This window comes from Podarcis vaucheri (assembly GCF_965113315.1).
Source record: "Podarcis vaucheri genome assembly, chromosome: 9".
In the NCBI taxonomy this organism is placed as follows: Eukaryota; Metazoa; Chordata; class Lepidosauria; order Squamata; family Lacertidae; genus Podarcis; species Podarcis vaucheri.
In genome coordinates this window covers 16,036,105-16,054,166 of record NC_138767.1, presented here as the reverse complement: position 1 = coordinate 16,054,166, position 18,062 = coordinate 16,036,105, and the positions used below count along the sequence as shown (strand labels likewise).

General features: G+C 44.0%; 1 protein-coding gene and 1 long non-coding RNA gene across 3 annotated transcripts; both read left to right on the top strand.

Annotated features, from left to right (window-relative positions):
* The first annotated feature begins 1,798 nt into the window (after window positions 1-1,798).
* Window positions 1,799-3,777, top strand: LOC309540136. Its single transcript, XR_014223053.1, has 3 exons — window positions 1,799-1,938; window positions 2,606-2,763; window positions 3,474-3,777. It is a non-coding gene; the product is annotated as an uncharacterized lncRNA (long non-coding RNA).
* A 4,606-nt stretch (window positions 3,778-8,383) lies between these two features.
* On the top strand, window positions 8,384-17,856 carry LOC309540076 (sodium-dependent organic anion transporter-like). 2 transcript variants are annotated; one of them, XM_082236733.1, is made up of 5 exons: window positions 8,384-8,566; window positions 14,363-14,451; window positions 14,807-14,982; window positions 15,618-15,775; window positions 17,580-17,856. In XM_082236733.1, exons 1-5 carry the CDS (start codon window positions 8,455-8,457, stop codon window positions 17,756-17,758), a joined length of 714 nt encoding a protein of 237 aa, XP_082092859.1. In that variant the 5' UTR covers window positions 8,384-8,454; the 3' UTR covers window positions 17,759-17,856. The 2 variants fall into 2 exon arrangements, 1 of the variants encoding a protein (XP_082092859.1); XR_014223041.1 differs by lacking the exon at window positions 14,363-14,451 and having other exon boundaries at window positions 8,391-8,566.
* Window positions 17,857-18,062: the final 206 nt, after the last annotated feature.

Genomic DNA, 18,062 nt, shown 5'->3' with positions numbered 1-18,062 from the left:
GAATATAGTGTTATAGGAAAAATGGGGTTTGGCTTTTGCTGCCCAGCACTTCAAGGGACTGAATCCCCTAAGTCAGACAAGAACTTTTTAATAGTTGCCCAACCCTTAGCCAAAGACCAGCCAAAGAGTCTTACCCATGTCTCCTGTCTGCCAAGATAACTGACAATGTTTTACTGATTGCATTACCTGGCCACCTTTTGATATGGTAAATACAGTGGTGCCTCGTAAGACGAAAATAATCCATTCTATGATTCTCTTCATCTAGCGGTTTTTTCGTCTTGCGAAGCAAGCCCATTGACGGATTAGCAGATTAGTGCTATTAATGGCTATTAGTGGCTTTTAGCGGCTTATCGGATCAGCTGATAAGCGGCTTAGCGGCTTAGCAAAAGGGGGGGGGAGGGAAAAAAACCCCACAGGAACTCGCAAGACATTTTCGTCTTGCGAAGCAAGCCCATAGGAGATTCGTTTTGCGAAGCACCTCCAAAACGGAAAACTCTTTCGTCTAGCGAGTTTTCCGTCTTGCGAGGCATTCGTCTTGCGGGGCACCACTGTAAATACTTTAGTTCTAGAATCCACAAAATACACAAAATAGGCTCTTAAGACAGGGTTTGAAGGATTTGTAAGTGAAACTACTGGGAAAGGTTTTTCCAAGATATTTCCTTCACAGAGGAAATGTTTGGGGTCATTAAGAATCAAGATGGCTTCAGGATTGCTCTCCTGCACTATTTGAGACATGTGGTTTAGATACTTACGCATGTGTGTTTTACCTTGTGCACATTTATTCTATATTTGAGACCTTAGAATTCTTATAACAATTGCACGATCTGCTTTTGAGTAAATATATTTAGGATTGCAGTGTAGGGCACTGTCAGGGAACTGCCATCAGAGCCAGAGGGAAAGGGAGGGCTCCAGAGGGTTTCCGGAGAGCGTGCCAGGAGGGAGAGAAGCAGCACATCTTCTGGGGCAGGAAATCAGCGTTACACCAGTGGAGAAGGGGGGCAGATGGGGGAATCGACGAGGTGGCTCCGAGACTCTTCGCCGGGAACCAGTGGGGAGAGCCCGGGTCCTCCGATGCCCACACCCTCCCTGCGCAGAAGGCTTCCGCGCAGGGAGGCTAGGAGGAGACTAAGCGTCAAAGAGCTTCTTTGCTGGAAGAAGTTCAAGAAATGCCCACTAACGGATTCTGCCAGCGATTGAGACAGTCACGGGTGCGTGGCTGTCCAGACAGAAAGGGTTCATACAGGCAACCAGCCAAGAGTGGCGTTGATTTACACACAAGCAACCCCTAGAACTATTACAGGCACCTACAAATCTGTCTTACAACAGGAGTAGGAAACTGTTCTCAGTGTCAGAGCCACACTCCCTCATGCTGGGGTGGGAGAGGGGCAACAGTTGAAACACACCATTCTCCCCCAACTCATTTAATATCCCCAGCAACACTCTGAGGCAGCTTAGGCCAAGAGGCAACAACTAGCCCAATGTCATTTAGTGAGATTCATGGCCAAGTAGGAATTTGAAGTGCCTGGCCTATATATTAACTTCCATTCTTACTTGTACGTATTGTATAGCACAATGCTAGCTTCTCCACAACTTGCCTCTGAGAAAATTATAGTTCACCATGAGATGGACAGACCATGTAGGTCCTGCCATGTCCCAATACGCAATTTGTTGAAAGCTTTTTCATTTGCAAGGAAGTTGGGTGACTCTGGCGGGTCATTAACGATATAATCACCACTTACTAAAGCTGGTAGCAGCATCTTTCCCGCCCTTGCATGGTTAGATGTTCCACTTATTTTTCTATTACAGGTGAGCAGGTGGGATATCCAGCTGTTTTTGAAGTGCAGGTGTAAACACACAACACCATCCACCCATCATGGAATTTGATTTTCACAGGAAGAAGAAAAGAGAATCTGTCTTGAAAGACAGTGGTTATAAAGTGTATGTATTTTGCACTGCATTGTTCAAATAGAGTTCCTTCTATCTTAAAATCTTCAGAGAGATGTACAGATTGGAACAGGATAACTATCCTTTCTGGGCTGCTGGACACATTTGGAATCTTGACAAATGTCTGTGGTCACCAGTCACAAACTGGCTGCTGTGGGGAGGTGACACAACACAAAATGGGTGGCACACCTAAAAGAGCAGAAAAAGAGACAGGACCACAAAATGATGTGGGCAAAACCCTCCCACTAGCACACACCTCCATCAATGGGAAAAAGACACCTAGGTCAGTCACTGTTGCACTCACACACAGAAAAGCTTTTTTTGCAACTCCGTTCTGCTTGGAACAGAAGGGAGAATGGGTGTCCAATCTTGGCATTCAGTGAAATGTGCGTATGCTTTAAGGAGAGGTGTTCAGTGTGGACAAAGTCAAGCAAACAGGAATGGAACAGGGGGAGCAAACAGTCTTTCCGTCCTGTACATTATGGATTTTTGAGGAGATATTGCAGGTGCCATATTAGGTAACTGGCAGGGATTTCCCTCTGGTGGTGAAAGCAACAGAGGAAGAGGAGTGTTCTAAAACCAATTTAGGCACAATTTTATATGCACTTTTTGGAATTCCCTTGCCAAATGCATACCTCTAATTGTAATGCTGACATTTCAGGCACAACCGTTTTGAATTTGCTGAACTAACAAGGCGTTTGTTGCTAGCGTCTGCAGAAAAGATCAGCAACCCTCTCCATCATGACATCTGTTGGGGCTCTCCCTTCCACCTGAGGCCTGTGAAAACTATTTTGAAAGCGCCCATCCCTTCTGTACAAGGTACATGCGTGGACTTTGTGGACCGGAGGGTGCTGGGGTTTCCTTCTTAATTTAATTGCTTACTCAACACAGAATTAATATGTGGAATTTACTGCTAGGAGAGGGCCATTGGTTTAATTCCATAGTCTATGGACCTACCTTTAATCTAAACAAGCATTCAGTGACCTCTTCCTTAATTTTTTACCATATTCATTTGAAAAAGAACTTTAAATATTCAGTTACAGGCAGTGGTGAGAACCCAATGTTGTGTTTTTATCTTAGGGATAAGAATGTTTGCCAAACAAGAATGGACATTTTCTGTGATTCCCCTTTGTGGAATTCTGTCCCCAGGGAGACTCACCTGGCATCTTCATTACATATCTTTAGGTGCTAGGTAAAAAGGTTTCTCTTCAATCAGGCGTTTGGCTGATTAACATCCTATGGCCTTTTAAATGTGTCTGAGGGAGGCTATGTGTTTAGTTTGGTTTGGTTTTTGTTATATTATGTATTTTTTTTAAAGTTGTGAATTGCCCTGTGATCTTTGGATGGAGGGCAGCATACACAATTTAATGATGATGATGATGATGGATAGCCATCAGCCCTGTGGCCAACATAGCCAATAGTGAAGAACAATTAGAATTGTAGTCCATCAACTCCTGGTCTACATGTCTAAAGAATTGTGTTTCTATGGAAATCCTGTTCCATTCTTCTCTTTTGTTTCCTAATCTTAGCAATAGAATTCAACAGGATTTTGCAACGCCAAAGACTTGAGAAGATTGAACTTCACTGCAAGTTAGCACAGCAAGTGGAGTCCAAACTGAAACGCAGGATCTATTTGGCAAGGAGACCACTGCCACCAAGTGGTCGCAACTAGGTTTGACTCGTGTTTATGGTGGTTATATCAACAGTAGAGAAGCTATTCACCACATCAGTGCACAAAGTGAGCAGGCTAACAAAGGGCTTTCCGCAGCCTTAATAAGATCATGTGTATCTAGTAACGTAATTCAAATTATTAAAAACCGAATTGGAAAACCAGTCCCGAATGCCTAATGGTGATCAATGCAGGGAAGGCAGGACAAAGAACGATGCTATGGTCCTGGTCAGATGTAATGATAAATAATGTTTTATAAATGCATGCATGAGCTTTTGGCTCACTTGCTCCTTCTTCCGCTTCTCTTCCAGCTGCAAGGAAGAGATGGGAAGGCTTCACATACAATTTCCCCTAACCACAGTTAGTGGAATGGGCTGCTTCATGCAGTCTTCAACAGCAGGGATGGGCAGGGGCATTTTTGCAGCCCACGGGCCACATTCCCATCTGGGTGACCTTATGAGGGCCATACGCCTGTGGTGGGAGGGGCAGAGGGGAAAGTGGGTGGGGCAACAGGTGTGAATTTTACCTTTGGAGAATAGCCTAGTTTGTACAAACACTCATTTACCCACTTCATCCAGACAGGCAAGAGGCGTTATCAGAGTTCATCCCAGCCAGACAAAAGCACTTGGGGTGCAAAATGGAGCCACTGAGAGCTATGTCCTAGGAAAGTTCTGAGGGCCACATGAAGAGAAGTAGAGGGCCAGATTTGGCCCCAGGCCATGACACTCTTTACCCCTGTTGGAACAGCAAACTGCACACCATAAAGAAAGTTGATCTGGTCTGCTCAGAAGAATTGCGTAGGGTTGGGGGGTGACCCAGGGATGCCATGAAAAAATTACCCACTTGACCATTTAAGCTCCAGAATTTACCATCACCATATTGCCATAATTTTATTAGCTAGGAGTGCTGTGCCTTTGATTTAAACAACTTTTCTTATATCAGTGACTTTAGATAGCAATACTTTTAAAACAGGCTAATAATGATATTCAAAATATTACAAGACAGCGAGAACTTCAGTAAAACAGAGCCATATTTTCCTCTATTCAACCTTCTAAGGGCCAAATGGGCAGGGCCTGGGACAAAGTGGGGGCAATATAAAAGTCTTACCTTTGATACAAATAAATGAGGCATTTGCTTTGTGTGGGCTCCGCCTCCTCTTCCAGCCATACCTGTCCTCCAGTCATGACCTTTTTCTAGTATGGTATTTGCAGCCAAAAGTAAAAAATCCATTTTTTGAAGCCCACCCCACAGACCCAGATCTTGCAATCATGATTAGGGCAAACAAGATGTGACATTTCCCCCATAGCTTAGCATTGCACAGCTGACCAACGTTAAAATAATTTGCTGTCTTGGGGAGCCTGAGCCAGATAGAGGATAGGGGCTTAAAAATGGACCCCCTACAATAATGGAAACTAGGCAGCTGCTACTTGCAATGGGAATAAAGGTCCCATTGGTGCCAATGCAAGTTTTCTTCCCATTGTGTGTAACAATTTGGGAGCCTGTCATTTCAATCAGGATCATGCCGGGAGTAAAGGATTAAAGTAACCTCCTGCTGAGCCACAATCCTGATAGTCCGGGACATTCGCAGGGAAACCAAAATGCTTGTTTACAAAGCTTTTGTACTACCAACCTTATGCACGACCACTTATAAACGCCATCTCCAACTCCTTGAAAGATTCCATCAAAGGTGTCGCCAAAAATTTTTACACATCACTTGGGAAGACAGGCAAACTAATATCAGTGTAATGGAAGAAGCAAAGATCACCAGTGTTGAAGTAATGATTCTTCAACTTCAACTTCGTTGGGCTGGTCATGTTGTGCGGATGCCTGATGATCGTTTTCCAAAGCAACTACTCTATTCTGAACTTAAAAATGGAAAGGGTAATGCTGGTGGTCAACAAAAGAGGTTCAAACTCTCTCAAGGCAAATCTAAAAAAATGTAGTATAAACACTGACAACTGGGAAACACTGGCCTGCGAGCTCCAATGGGAGAACAGCCTTTGCCGAAGGTGTTATGGGCTTTAAGACACTCAAACTTAGGATGCAAGGGAGAAACGTGCTAAGAGGAAGGCACGCTTGGCAAATCCACACCATGATCAACTCCCACCCGGAAACCAATGTCTCCACTGTGGAAGGACGTGTGGATCCAGAATTGGCCTCCACGGTCACTTACGGACTCATTGTTAAAACCGTGTTTTTGGAAGACAATCTTACTCGGCTATGAGTGATCGCCAGAGAAGAAGAAAGAAGATAGCTCAGAATCCTCAGCACTGACCATTTCTCAAAAATCAGCTGTGCAATGTCGTTATATGACAAATGTCAAATCTCGTTTGGCCCTAAGTTAATCTGATTAGTAAGGGCTTGCTGAGGTAGTCAATGGCAACAGGCATTCTCTGTGTGTGCTGTTGTTACCTATTAACAATTCCCAGTAAAGGTAACCTGATGGGATGAACTTCAGCAGTTCCTAGCACTCAACTGCAAAGGAGAAGACTGGGACTAACGTGGAAAGAGGATGGCAAACAACTCCGGTGGCATCCCGTATACTAACAACGGAACAAGCGGCAATACAGACGGGCAAGATTATGGAAGTACAATATATGATCTGGCTTTTCCCGTTGTGATAGCAATTATCACAGGTTTTATTCTGTTCTCCATGGGTTGTGCTACAGATACGAAGAAGCTGTGGGGCCACATCAAGAGGCCATCGGGCATCGCTGTGGGGATGGTGTGCCAATTTGGGCTGATGCCTCTGACAGCCTATATTTTGGCTATCAACTTCCCTGCAAAGTCAATCAACACGCTTGCCATCTTTATCATTGGCTGTTCCCCTGGAGGTTCCCTGTCCAACTTCGTCAGTTACTGGGTGGATGGAGATATGGATCTCAGGTAGGACAACACAATACAATTTCTTCTGCACATAGTGAAGGAGAGAAACATAACTTAGCAATTCTGTTTCTTGGCAGGCTGGTTGCCATGTACAAGTGGCTGGATCCAAACCATGCCTAATTTGTCCCATTGATTTCAACAATGGATTCCAACCCGACTCAGTCTGGCCCTGGATCTAGCACAGAATGTGCTTTTTCTTTTCTTTCCTCATTGGGGAGCATTCAAATGTGCAGTCTTGCACCTGCAAGCTTAAGTGTCACAATCCAAGAAAAGTCATGCCACATGTTTCTGTTGTGTGCACATATCTGCTCTTACACTCCAGCATTCCTATGTGCTACAGAGACGTCTTTGGCCATGTTCACCAGCAGGCTTTGAAAGGGATTAGGTTGACATGGGATGTGCTTCTGTGCAGAACATGTGCTTGGAGATGCTTGTGAAGCAGTGGCCTCTTATTTTTAATATTGTGACTTTAAGATTATGTACCATATAATCAGGAGATGATGCTAAATGATTCTGGACTATTTGGCTGTATCAGTCTTTCTGTAGTAGTTTTATAGTTTCATAACTGATTCACAGAAGTGTGTTAGATACTGTTTGTTTTGTAGTTTAATAACCAGGGTATCTGTTTGCCTGTAAAAATGAAACAAACAAACAAACAAACAAAATGCCCAGGGTGGGGGTGGGGGTGGGAATTAATGTCATTGAATGAATGAATGAATGAATGAATGAATGTCATTGATGTATAAAAATACGACCATGGCAAATACCTGGGAATTCTCTTTCTTTAGGCCTATATCCTTTCTCAATCTATTCATTCATTTCTCTAGAAGCTACTTTCCCACATTCTGTCACACTACCGTGTGACCAAGAAACAGAGCTCAAGATGCAGATGAAGCTAGGATTAGTTTTCAGCGACTAAGGCCACCCCACCAGGGTTGAAAAGCAGGTTTACTCAATAGTACGCCTCTTTATTTTCTCCCATATAAGTGAATGATTCCAACTCACGCCTATAAGGGAAAGCGAAATACTGATAAAATATTGCAAGGTGGACAAAAGCTTTTACTGCTGACCTCTGGGTGGTGATACAGCCCTCAGAGGACTGCAATCCATATCTGCTTGCACAATACACAGACTGCACCCCTTTTCTGTCATTACAATGCCTTTTGGAAAGGAGAGTTTTTGCCAGGATAGAGGTCTCTCTCTCTCTCTCTCTCTCTCTCTCTCTCTGTGTGTGTGTGTGTGTGTGTGTGTGTGTGTGTCTGTGTGGAGAGACCTTTGCACAGCACTCTGTTGTACAATGGTAAGAATCACACCCAGTACTATTTTTCTAGAAAAAAAGGTGCCTGAACTCACCACGAATGCCTCCCTTGTTCTTTTATAATGGCAATGGCGCCCACCTGAGAGGTGCAGGAACTGAGTTCCGGCAAGTTCCGGCTGGAAAAGAATCCCCTGCGTTGTTCCACTAGCATTTGCCTCTGGTCCTGCCCACCACAATTAGCTACAACTCCTGTGTAAGAAACCCATCTCTTGGTAAACCACTTTGAAGGGGTGTGTGTGTGTGTTTACAATCAAGTGGTGTATAACTTGAAAAAATAAGTACAGTGGTACCTCGGGTTAAGAATTTAATTCGTTCCAGAGGTCCGTTATTAAACTGAAACTGTTCTTAACCTGAGGTACCACTTTAGCTAATGGGGCCTCCCGCCGCCACAGATGCACTATTTCTGTTCTCATCCTGAGGTAAAGTTCTTAACCCGAGGTACTATTTCTGGGTTAGCCGAGTCTGTAACCTGAAGTGTCTGTAACCTGAAGCGTCTGTAACCCGAGGTACCACTGTAATAATGGCACACACACACACTACTGTTGGGGAGCTTGTCACAATAGATTACATCATTAACTTGCCTGCAGACCATCTCTTGCTCCCACCCAAGCCTCTTTCACTCTATTACAGCATCAGCATGACGGCCCTCTCTAATATAGCTGCACTCGGAATGATGCCTCTTTGCCTCTTTATCTGCACACGGACCTGGGAATCTGAAGGCGACATCACAGTTCCATATCAGGCCATAGGTATGTTTCTTGCTCATCTTAAAACATAGATGACAGAAGTTGAGCTATCCCTGCCCAGATAGGGGCACAGCTGTGTCACCCGAAGGCAGGCACTCTATGCCACCGAGACCACCTGAGCCTCAAGCAACAGCAATGGACCCAGGAGGACCCCCAAATTGCGAACTTGCTCCTTCAGAGGGTGTGTAGTATTGGCAAAACCTATTGGTGTTTCACAACTTTCTGATTAGTTGCAGGACCTTAGCCAGACCTAGTAGAGTACATTCAGAATCCAAGGAAGCAATTGGCGACTTGGCTGTAGACAGGATAGACGAAGCAGGAACCAGGATAGACGAAGCAGGAACTACCAAACTTGTAGTTAGGTGTTTATTATATACAGTGGACTATTTACAGGAACAGAACATGGATCTTTTGCTAGCTCTCTCTGACACGACTCACAACTCCTACACTTACAGATGGGTAGCCGTGTTGGTCTGCCATAGTCAAAATAAAAAAAATTCCTTCCTGTAGCACCTTAAAGACCAACTAAGTTAGTTCTTGGTATAAGCTTTCGTGTGCATGCACACTTCTTCAGATACACTGAAACAGAAGTTGCCAGATCCTTCTATATATAGAGAAGGTGGGGAGGGGTATTACTCAGAAGGGTGGTGGGAATCGGAGATTGGCAGATAGCTGAGATGAGCCTGATGAGCCTGTTGACGACTCTTAACGACTGTAGTAGGTCTTACAGGAAAAGGCAAGGGGTGAGAAGGTGAGAAGTGGCTTAGTCATGTATAATGAGATAAGAATCCAATGTCTCTGTTCAGACCAGGTGTCTCCATAGTTTTAAGTTTGGTAATGAGTTGCAATTCAGCAGCTTCTCTTTCCAGTCTATTTCTGAAATTCCTTTGTAGTAAAACAGCTACTTTGAGATCTTGTATAGAATGTCCTGGGAGATTGAAGTGTTCTCCTACTGGTTTCTCTGTTTTGTGATTCTTGATGTCAGATTTATGTCCGTTTATTCTTTGGCGTAAGGTTTGGCCTGTTTGTCATCTCAGCTATCTGCCAATCTCCGATTCCCACCACCCTTCTGAGTAATACCCCTCCCCACCTTCTCTATATATAGAAGGATCTGGCAACTTCTGTTTCAGTGTATCTGAAGAAGTGTGCATGCACACGAAAGCTTATACCAAGAACTAACTTAGTTGGTCTTTAAGGTGCTACAGGAAGGAATTTTTTTTATTTTAACTCCTACACTGACACACTGAACCACTGAACTCACACATTCCAGTTAGTAGGCCATTAATTATCACTCCCTTCAGAGAGCTTGACCAATCAGGGAGCAGTCTCCATGTCTCTGTTATCACCAGGCAGACTTACTCCTTCAGATTGCCTTCTGGCTGTCTGCCAAACCTTAATTGACTCTGTGTGAGTAGCTGCGCATACACAGTTTCCCAACATGTAACTCCATCAGGAGCAGGCAACCTCCCATAAATCCAGTCTAGCGAACCACACACAAACAGGGCTTCCGTCTAACCTGGGTTGAGCTTCAGTTTGTTAGATCTCATCCAGTCCGCTACTGAGACAAGACAATGGCCCGGCACATCCGCAGTGCCACATGCAGATATAAAGGAGAAGCAGAGCAGTGTGCTATCGGCATATTGTTGACAATGTACTCCCAACATCTGGATGACCCCACTCAGGGGGTGTTTTCATGTAGATGTGAAATGGCATGGGGGGTGAGGCAAGGTGAGGTGACTGTCTCAGGAGGCAGGATCGCCCCTTCTTTGCTGGCAGGAAGGGGCAACATTTTGTGGTTCACCTCAGGTGCCCAAATGTCTTGAACCAGCCCTGCTGAGAAACCCCACACTGAAGGCTCCATGCGGCCAAACAGCTCTCTCCAAGCATCAGACTCTGGAAACAACCAACCAAGTAGCTCTGGAACAACCACTCTGACAGCTACTCCGGAAGAATACCATGGTCAGTGGTATCTAAATTCGCTGAGAGGTTGAGGAGAATTAACAGGAACACATTTTCCCTGTCTCTCTCTTGAGATAACCTTGTAGGCTGACCTAGAAGCAGCTTCTGTGCCAAAACCGGGCCTAGACCCTGAACGAAATGGATATAGAAAATCAGTTTTCTCCAAGAGTGCCTGGATCTGGTCCAAGAACCTCACCCAAGAAGGGGAGATTGGCAACTGGCTGCAAGTTACCTCGACTTTATGAGCCCAGGGAGGGTTTCTTGAGCAGTGAACATCCTTTCCTGCAAGGAGGCATTAATCACCTCCCAGGCCCAGCCAGCTGTGTGCCCCCCCGCTAATTTTTATCAGCCAAGAGGGGCGAGGGTCCAGAGCGCAAGTGGTCTCTGGAAGCCCCTTCTGCAGTACTTCCCAAACACCTGAAAACTAGCTGAATAGATCTACATTTGACTCCTCTCTTTTTGAGGGGTAACTCTTCTTAGCCTTAATAATATCTACTGTTGGTGACATTTCTGTTAAATATAGAAGGCCGTTGACCAGCACTTTGCAAATACCCAACAACCCAGCTGAGTAGACCTACATTTGACATGCACTAACCTTCTCTTGTTGTCTTTGTCCATGGAGTTTTCTTGGCAGGGATACTGGAGTGGTGGCTTGCCGGTTCCTGCTCCAGGTGGATCACGTTTGGTCAAAACTCTCCACTATTACCTGTCCATCTTGGGTGGTCCTGCACAGCATAGCTCATAGCTTCTCTGAGTTATTCAAGCCCCTTCACCACGGCAAGGCAGTGATCCGTGAAGTTCAAGTTTTATTGCGGCCAAAGCCAGTGACACTAAACACCACAAGATCAAACAACAAGAAATCAACAACAACCTCAGAAAAGAAAAAAAGGTTACACAAGGGAACTTCTCAGTGTGCCATTCAACAGAAGAGATTTATGCTTCCTAATTACTGAAGTGCAAAATTTAGCCACCTCATATGATATTGAGCTTGAGGAAACTTCCAGGAGGTATTTTCGGGGGAGGATTCCAAATAATATTGAAGGGGTATAAATTTTGATAGAAGCAGTAAAATAAGTTGAACTCGTTCTTCACTATAAAATTCGCAAAATAGAAGAATGTGTGTGACAGATTCTACCTTATTAGACATACAAGAGCAGAGACGCGCATGCATTGGAACCCGCGTGAATTTGCCGTACAGCACTGCTGAGGGCATTGTCTCAAAGCGGGCTCTAGAGAAAGCCCATCTATAGGCTTCGTTAGTGATGTTAGTTAAGTAAGGGGCAGCTGCAAAATTAGGCCAAGCTTTTAAACATCTATACGTCTCTGGGAGTAGGGCGCCTTCTTGTTGTAATTCGATATCATAAAGTCTCTGAGTGATAATTGCTTTTGCCTTGTTCAGAGTTCCAATAAAAAGATTTTCAGGGTTTAGGCCAATTTGTTTGATCTTGTTAGTTATTTGCATAAGCCAAGGAGGATAGGGAACTGCGGCCAGGAAGCAAGGTAATAGTCCCTTAGGATTGTAATGGATTTTCAGCCAGAGGGATATTGCTTGTTCCCAGACTTTTAATTCCACTCTGGGCAGTCCTGCCTCTTGCCTCAAGACTGCATTAGGTGTACACTTAGGGGTAGCAAATAATGATCTTAAGAATTTAGATTGTACTGTTTCAAGGGTCTTAAGGTTGGCAGTGGGGCTAATTTGAGAGCCATATAGGAGTTGGGCTAAAGATTTTGCCTGAAAGACTGTTAGCATTTGCACTTCTTCCTGCTGATATAGCTGATGTGGTCAAGTGTGTTGACAATTTGGCATTATAAGAGAAAGTAATGCCTAAGTATTGGAAGGTCTTAGTCTGTTCAATGGCGTTTCCCTTTACGCTCCAATTATCTTTCCTGAAGGAGCGGTTAAAATGTACAATTTTAGTTTTGGCAAAGTTAATTGTTAACAGTTCAATGTTACATTGGTCACTAAACTTTCCTAAGGCACGTTTCAGACCCACTTTGGTTTGAGAGAGAAGAACAGCGTCATCCGCATACATTAAAACTGGTACTTTTCTGCCGTTAGAGAACACAGGGGGGTGGGTTTCAATTTCACGGCAACATGTGACCAGGGAGTTAACATAGATGTTAAATAGGAATGGGGCTAATAGGCATCCTTGTCTAACTCCTCTTTGGACTGGGATTTCTCTAGAAAGTCTGCCGTCCTGTGCAAGTCTTATCTGGAGGGTATTGTTCTCATGAAGCTTAATCATCAGAAGTAATAACCTTCTGTTAATACCCATATTGGCCAATTTGGCCCAGAGCCTACTCCTAGATACAGAATCAAAGGCCGCATACAATGACTTTTTCCAATGTTTCACATACTTATAGACAAAGTAATCTAACACTAAGCAGTGATCAATGGTGGAACGTCCAAATGTAAACCCTGCTTGTTCAATTTCTAGCAAGTTATTATGATCTAACCATTCACATAATTTTAGGCATAGATGTTTGGTATAAAGTTTACAGATCACATTCAGGAGACTAATTGGTCTATAATTAGATGGATCAGAGGGGTTGCCCTTTTTAAATATAGGAACAATTATAGCTAGTCCCCAATCTTTAGGGATTTCAGTTGTCTTATCTATATATGAGAATAGATTTGCAAGGACCGGGGCCCACCAGTTTATTTGCGCTTTCAGAAGTTCAGCGACAATGAAATCACTTCCTGGGGCTTTGCCAGATTTCATTTGTAGAATTAACGAAGTGATTTCAGTTTCAGATGTTGGGGGCCATGGTGTATCATTATCTAAGGGGATGTTAAGCAGCGCAGAAGGACGATGTTCCCTAAACAGCACTTTATAGTGCTCTTCCCATGAGTTTGCAGGGATTATTGTGCCCTCATTAGGAGCTTTGGTTTGACTGGAGATAATTTTCCAGAAGTTGGAATTGTCTTTTTCTAGTGACGCTTTTATGAGGGCTTGCCAGATGAGAAAGTCTGTGGTTCTTTTTTTGGTTTTTAATAACTCTTTGTAGTTCTTTTTTTAAGTTGTAACTCTAATTTAGTGATAGGGTTAGGATTTTGCTGGAATACCTTAAAGCATTCCCTGAGTATAAGTTTTGCCTGAGTGCATTCGTGGTCAAACCATTTTTTGTTGGTAGGGGACTCATTTTGGTTAGATCTCCTGGGTCTTGACAATAACGGTTGGAGTTTTCGGATTAATGTGTTATAATGGTCAATTGGGGAGGTCTCTTCAGTGTCGTTGGAAGTCAGATCAGCCCAGAGGAGTTGACCTTCCATTGATTGTGTCCAAATGCTAAAATTGTTATTAACATAAGGGGACCATTTAATTCTGGATCTGCCTATTTGTTGTAAAGCATTAGGATCAGGAGTCTGTGGGGCAAGCCCACATCTAGAGGGTTCCCAAAATTCAGTCCTTTTAAGATTTAGGGGTAAATGGTCACTTTCGGTTCTTATATCTACAGTAAATTCAATATATTCATCAAAGAGTTCTTGGGAGACAAGGATGTAGTCAATAACAGAATGCCTTAAGCCTGACCAATAAGTAAATTGGCCAGGGCAGTCTCCCGAGGAGAGGCCGTTTAAAATAACAAGGTTTAATCTAAGTGCCATTAAAAAAAGACATGTACCAGCAAAATTGGTAACTGGGTCAAGTGAGTGACGCCTGAATAGGGGCCAATGTTCATCATTAGCATTTAGGGGACCCATTCCACTTTCGTTGATTAACTGTTCGTCTGAGTGGCCTAGCCTTGCATCCATGAAGTGTCTGGCGTGCTCTGGTCCATGGGGTCACGAAGAGTCAGACACGACTAAACAACAAAACAACCTTTCCTTTTCCTTTTTAGGGACAACTCTTTTCAGCTTTGCTATACCCATCGCTTGCGGTTTTTGGGTGAAGTATAGGTGGCCCAGGCAATCCCAAATCATACTCAAGGTAAACTTGGGAGGCACATTCCTGTTAAGGAATTAAAAACTCCTGCACGGAACAAAAGCAAGCAAAGATATACAATGTATTTCACCCTATTTCCGCCAGTCCACTCAAGGCGATTTACAATCCAAAGCAGTTGCCATTGATGTTATTTTTAAAAATGGGAAAAGGAAAGGAAAAAAGAAAACGGACGGGATGGCAAATGCTAATTCAATCTCAATGCCAATTCTTCCTGTATGATTACGTAAGGATGAGGGTAGACTATTGATGGAGATGGTTCTGGGAGGAGGAAGGATGAGCCAAGTGATGAAAACCAAATGGAACGACATGCTCCACCTTTCTCTTTGTCCATTTGTAACAGGTTGGAAGCACCATTGGAGGATTTCTATGGGTAGTCCCGTCAGTAGCCTACTTCCTGACATTTCAAGGTTCTTGGATTGTGGACTACTCTCTTCTGATAGTTGCAGCAGTGCTCCCAGTGACTGGCTACCTTGGTGGCTTTCTGCTGGCCCGTCTCACCTGCCAATCTTGGCAAAGGTACCCGATAACTTGATTATTCATTTGCAGGAACTGCTTATAGCCTGCCCTTTGATCAACACAAGAGACCAGTCCAGGGTACAAGAAATAAGAACGCAGCCCAATGATGTGGGCAAGATACCATGCTTCATGGACTTCTAGGCTTCCAAGCTGATGTGGGGTGGCTTGGTGGCTCCAGGGGTGCTGTGAACACACCATCACATGCTCAGATGTCGTCAGCTGCCCTTGAAGAGGTGGTGTGGTGTGGGTTGCTCCTTAAAAAGGAAGCAATGTAGCAACTATTGGCCACTCACCAACCTTCCATTTTGGGTAAAGGTGGCAGGAAGGGTGGTGGCAGGGATACTTAAAAGTGTTCCTGGATGACACTGATTATCTGGATCCTTTTCAGTCTGGGTTTAGGCCTGGAATGGAATCAGCCTTGGTCACTTGAGAGGGTGACCTATAGCAGGAGAAGGACAGGGAGACTGCAATCTTGTGCTCTCAGCAGCCTTGGATACCGTTGACCAAGGTATCCTCCTGGACTGATTGAATTGGCCAATTTTGGGAGTGGAAAGTTTTCAGACCTTTTTGGACCTGTCGAATCTTCCCCCAAGTGACTCTGTGTACAGAGAATTTCAAAATCTTTGTGCTTCCAGGTGTCGGACGATTTCTGTGGAGACAGGAACTCAGAACCTGAACTTGCCCATTGCTGTGTTCCAGCTGTCTTTCAGTTTCCAGCATTTCATCCAGATATATCCATCCTTTGTGATCTATGGCGCGTTTCAGTTGCTAAATTTATTCCTTATGGTTTCAGGTAGGTAATTCCATTCAAAAATGTGCCCCGAGGAAAGTGAAAACAACTGGGAAGTACCAAAGACAGGTCTAATGTATAGAGAAGCAGTATTCAGAATAGGAAAGGGGCAGTTGTTGTTTACTGTTTTGTTTTGTTGGATGAGGTCCAGATGTTCTTATTTTATTGCTGATTCAAAATGTTTAAATAAGTGCTCAAACGGATGAAATAATTGGTGAGGGATGTAATTAAGAACATTTATATTAGTGTCCCCCCTTTAATTAAATCCCTTAGAAAGACTTCACACGTAAAGTATAGATGTGATTTTAACGTAAAGTATAGATGTGATTGGGACGCAGGTAGCGCTGTGTGTTAAACTACAGAGCCTAGGGCTTGCCGATCAGAAGGTTGGCGGTTTGAATCCCTGCGACGGGGTGAGCTCCCGTTGCTCAGTCCCGGCTCCTGCCAACCTAGCAGTTCAAAAGCACATCAAAGTGCAAGTAGATAAATAGGTATCTCTCCGGCGGGAAGGTAAATGGCGTTTCCGTGCGCTGCTCTGGTTCACCAGAAGCGGCTTAGTCATGCTGGCCACATGACCCGGAAGCCGTACGCCAGCTCCCTCGGCCAGTAAAGTGAGATGAGCACCACAACCCCAGAGTCGTCTGTGACTCGACCTAATGGTCAGGGGTCATAGAAACATAGAATCATAGAATTGGAAGAGACCACAAGGGCCATCGAGTCCAACCCCCTGCCAAGCAGGAAACACCATCAGAGCACTCCTGACATATGGTTGTCAAGCCTCTGCTTAAAGACCTCCAAAGTAGGAGACTCCACCACACTCCTTGGCAGCAAATTCCACTGTCGAACAGCTCTTACTGTCAGGAAGTTCTTCCCTTTACCTTTTTATAGATGTGATTAACACATATATTACTAGCTGTATAAGCATATAGTTTTGGCCACAGCTACCTACGCCGAGTTTACCTTTGGTAGCAAACACAGGTGCTCCTCTATATAACAGGGAGAACCACTGTGGAGTTAAAAGCGCAAGCTTTTATTTTGAAGTCCTTAGTGAGAACCGAAGAAGACCTCAAGCTACTCATTTGGGCCAAAGGTCTATCTAGCAGAGCATCCTGTTTTCAGCCACATGCTTCTGGGAAGCCCTGAAAGCACCATGTGCGTGCAACAGCCCTCTGCCCACTTGTGCATTGCAAGGGGTTGGGCTGGATGATCCTTGGGGTCCCTTCCAACTCTGCACTTCTTTGGTTCCACATGCTCCCCAGTATTCAGAAGCTGGTTGCCCATGATGGTATGGGGGGTGGTTATACCTTTTCAATACTGTTCATGCCTGCAAAAGGTTTTGGGCAAACGTACTGGTTCATTTCCAAGCGGTGCACATCTCGTAACTTCCTGTTGAAAACCTGTGACCTTTTATAAATGTTCTGAGCATAGCTGTCAACTTTTCCCTTTTCTTGCAAGGAATCCTATTTGGAATAAAGGAATTTCCCTTAAAAAAAGAGAAGCGTTGACAGCTATGGTTCTGAGGTGTGTGCATCTTGCTTTTGCTGCTCTACAGCACAGGAGTGCTCCTTCAGACGACAAAATGCATTGGGCAAGCATTGCAGCACAACGAAGAAAGTGGAATTATGCATGGGTGGGTCCGGAATAAATCCAGCATGAATGTTGACATGTTGTTGCAGAATATGCCCTCCCCCCAAAAAAAACCCCTCAGCAACAACCAGCCCAGTGTGGGTGGGCACCGAGTATTTCCATCCTGGACTATCATTCAAGCAGTCTCCTAAGTCATTTTATTCATTTGCTTTGCACGCAGGTTATCAGATTTATAAGAAATGTCTGGGAAGAGCAACAGCAGCAGCAGCAGAAGAAGAAGAGCGACCATCTGATCCTCAGGTCACAATGTCAGGCAATTTGGGCGGTGAAATCAACTTGCGATTTGAAATGGAGCACAAAGTCAATTCCAAAATGGAAAATAGTTTCAAAGTTCTTTAGCTTCATCAGGAAACTGTGTGTGACGGGTATGTGATTCAAATCCTATGTACGTACCATCCATTTAAAGCACGATTAAATTTTCTGTTTTACAGTTTAAAGTACACATTTTTACATCCTTAAGATATCAATGACTTCCCTTCTTCTCTTTCCATGGTTCATTTTACGTATCCTAAATCCCTGCATATTTTACAAAAACTATACCAATCAGTATTCCATTATTACATCCATCACAACTTATTTACACTGTTGAATTTATCTTAATGTTGCCATTGTTTTCAGCTGTACACAGTTATTTCCCATATAT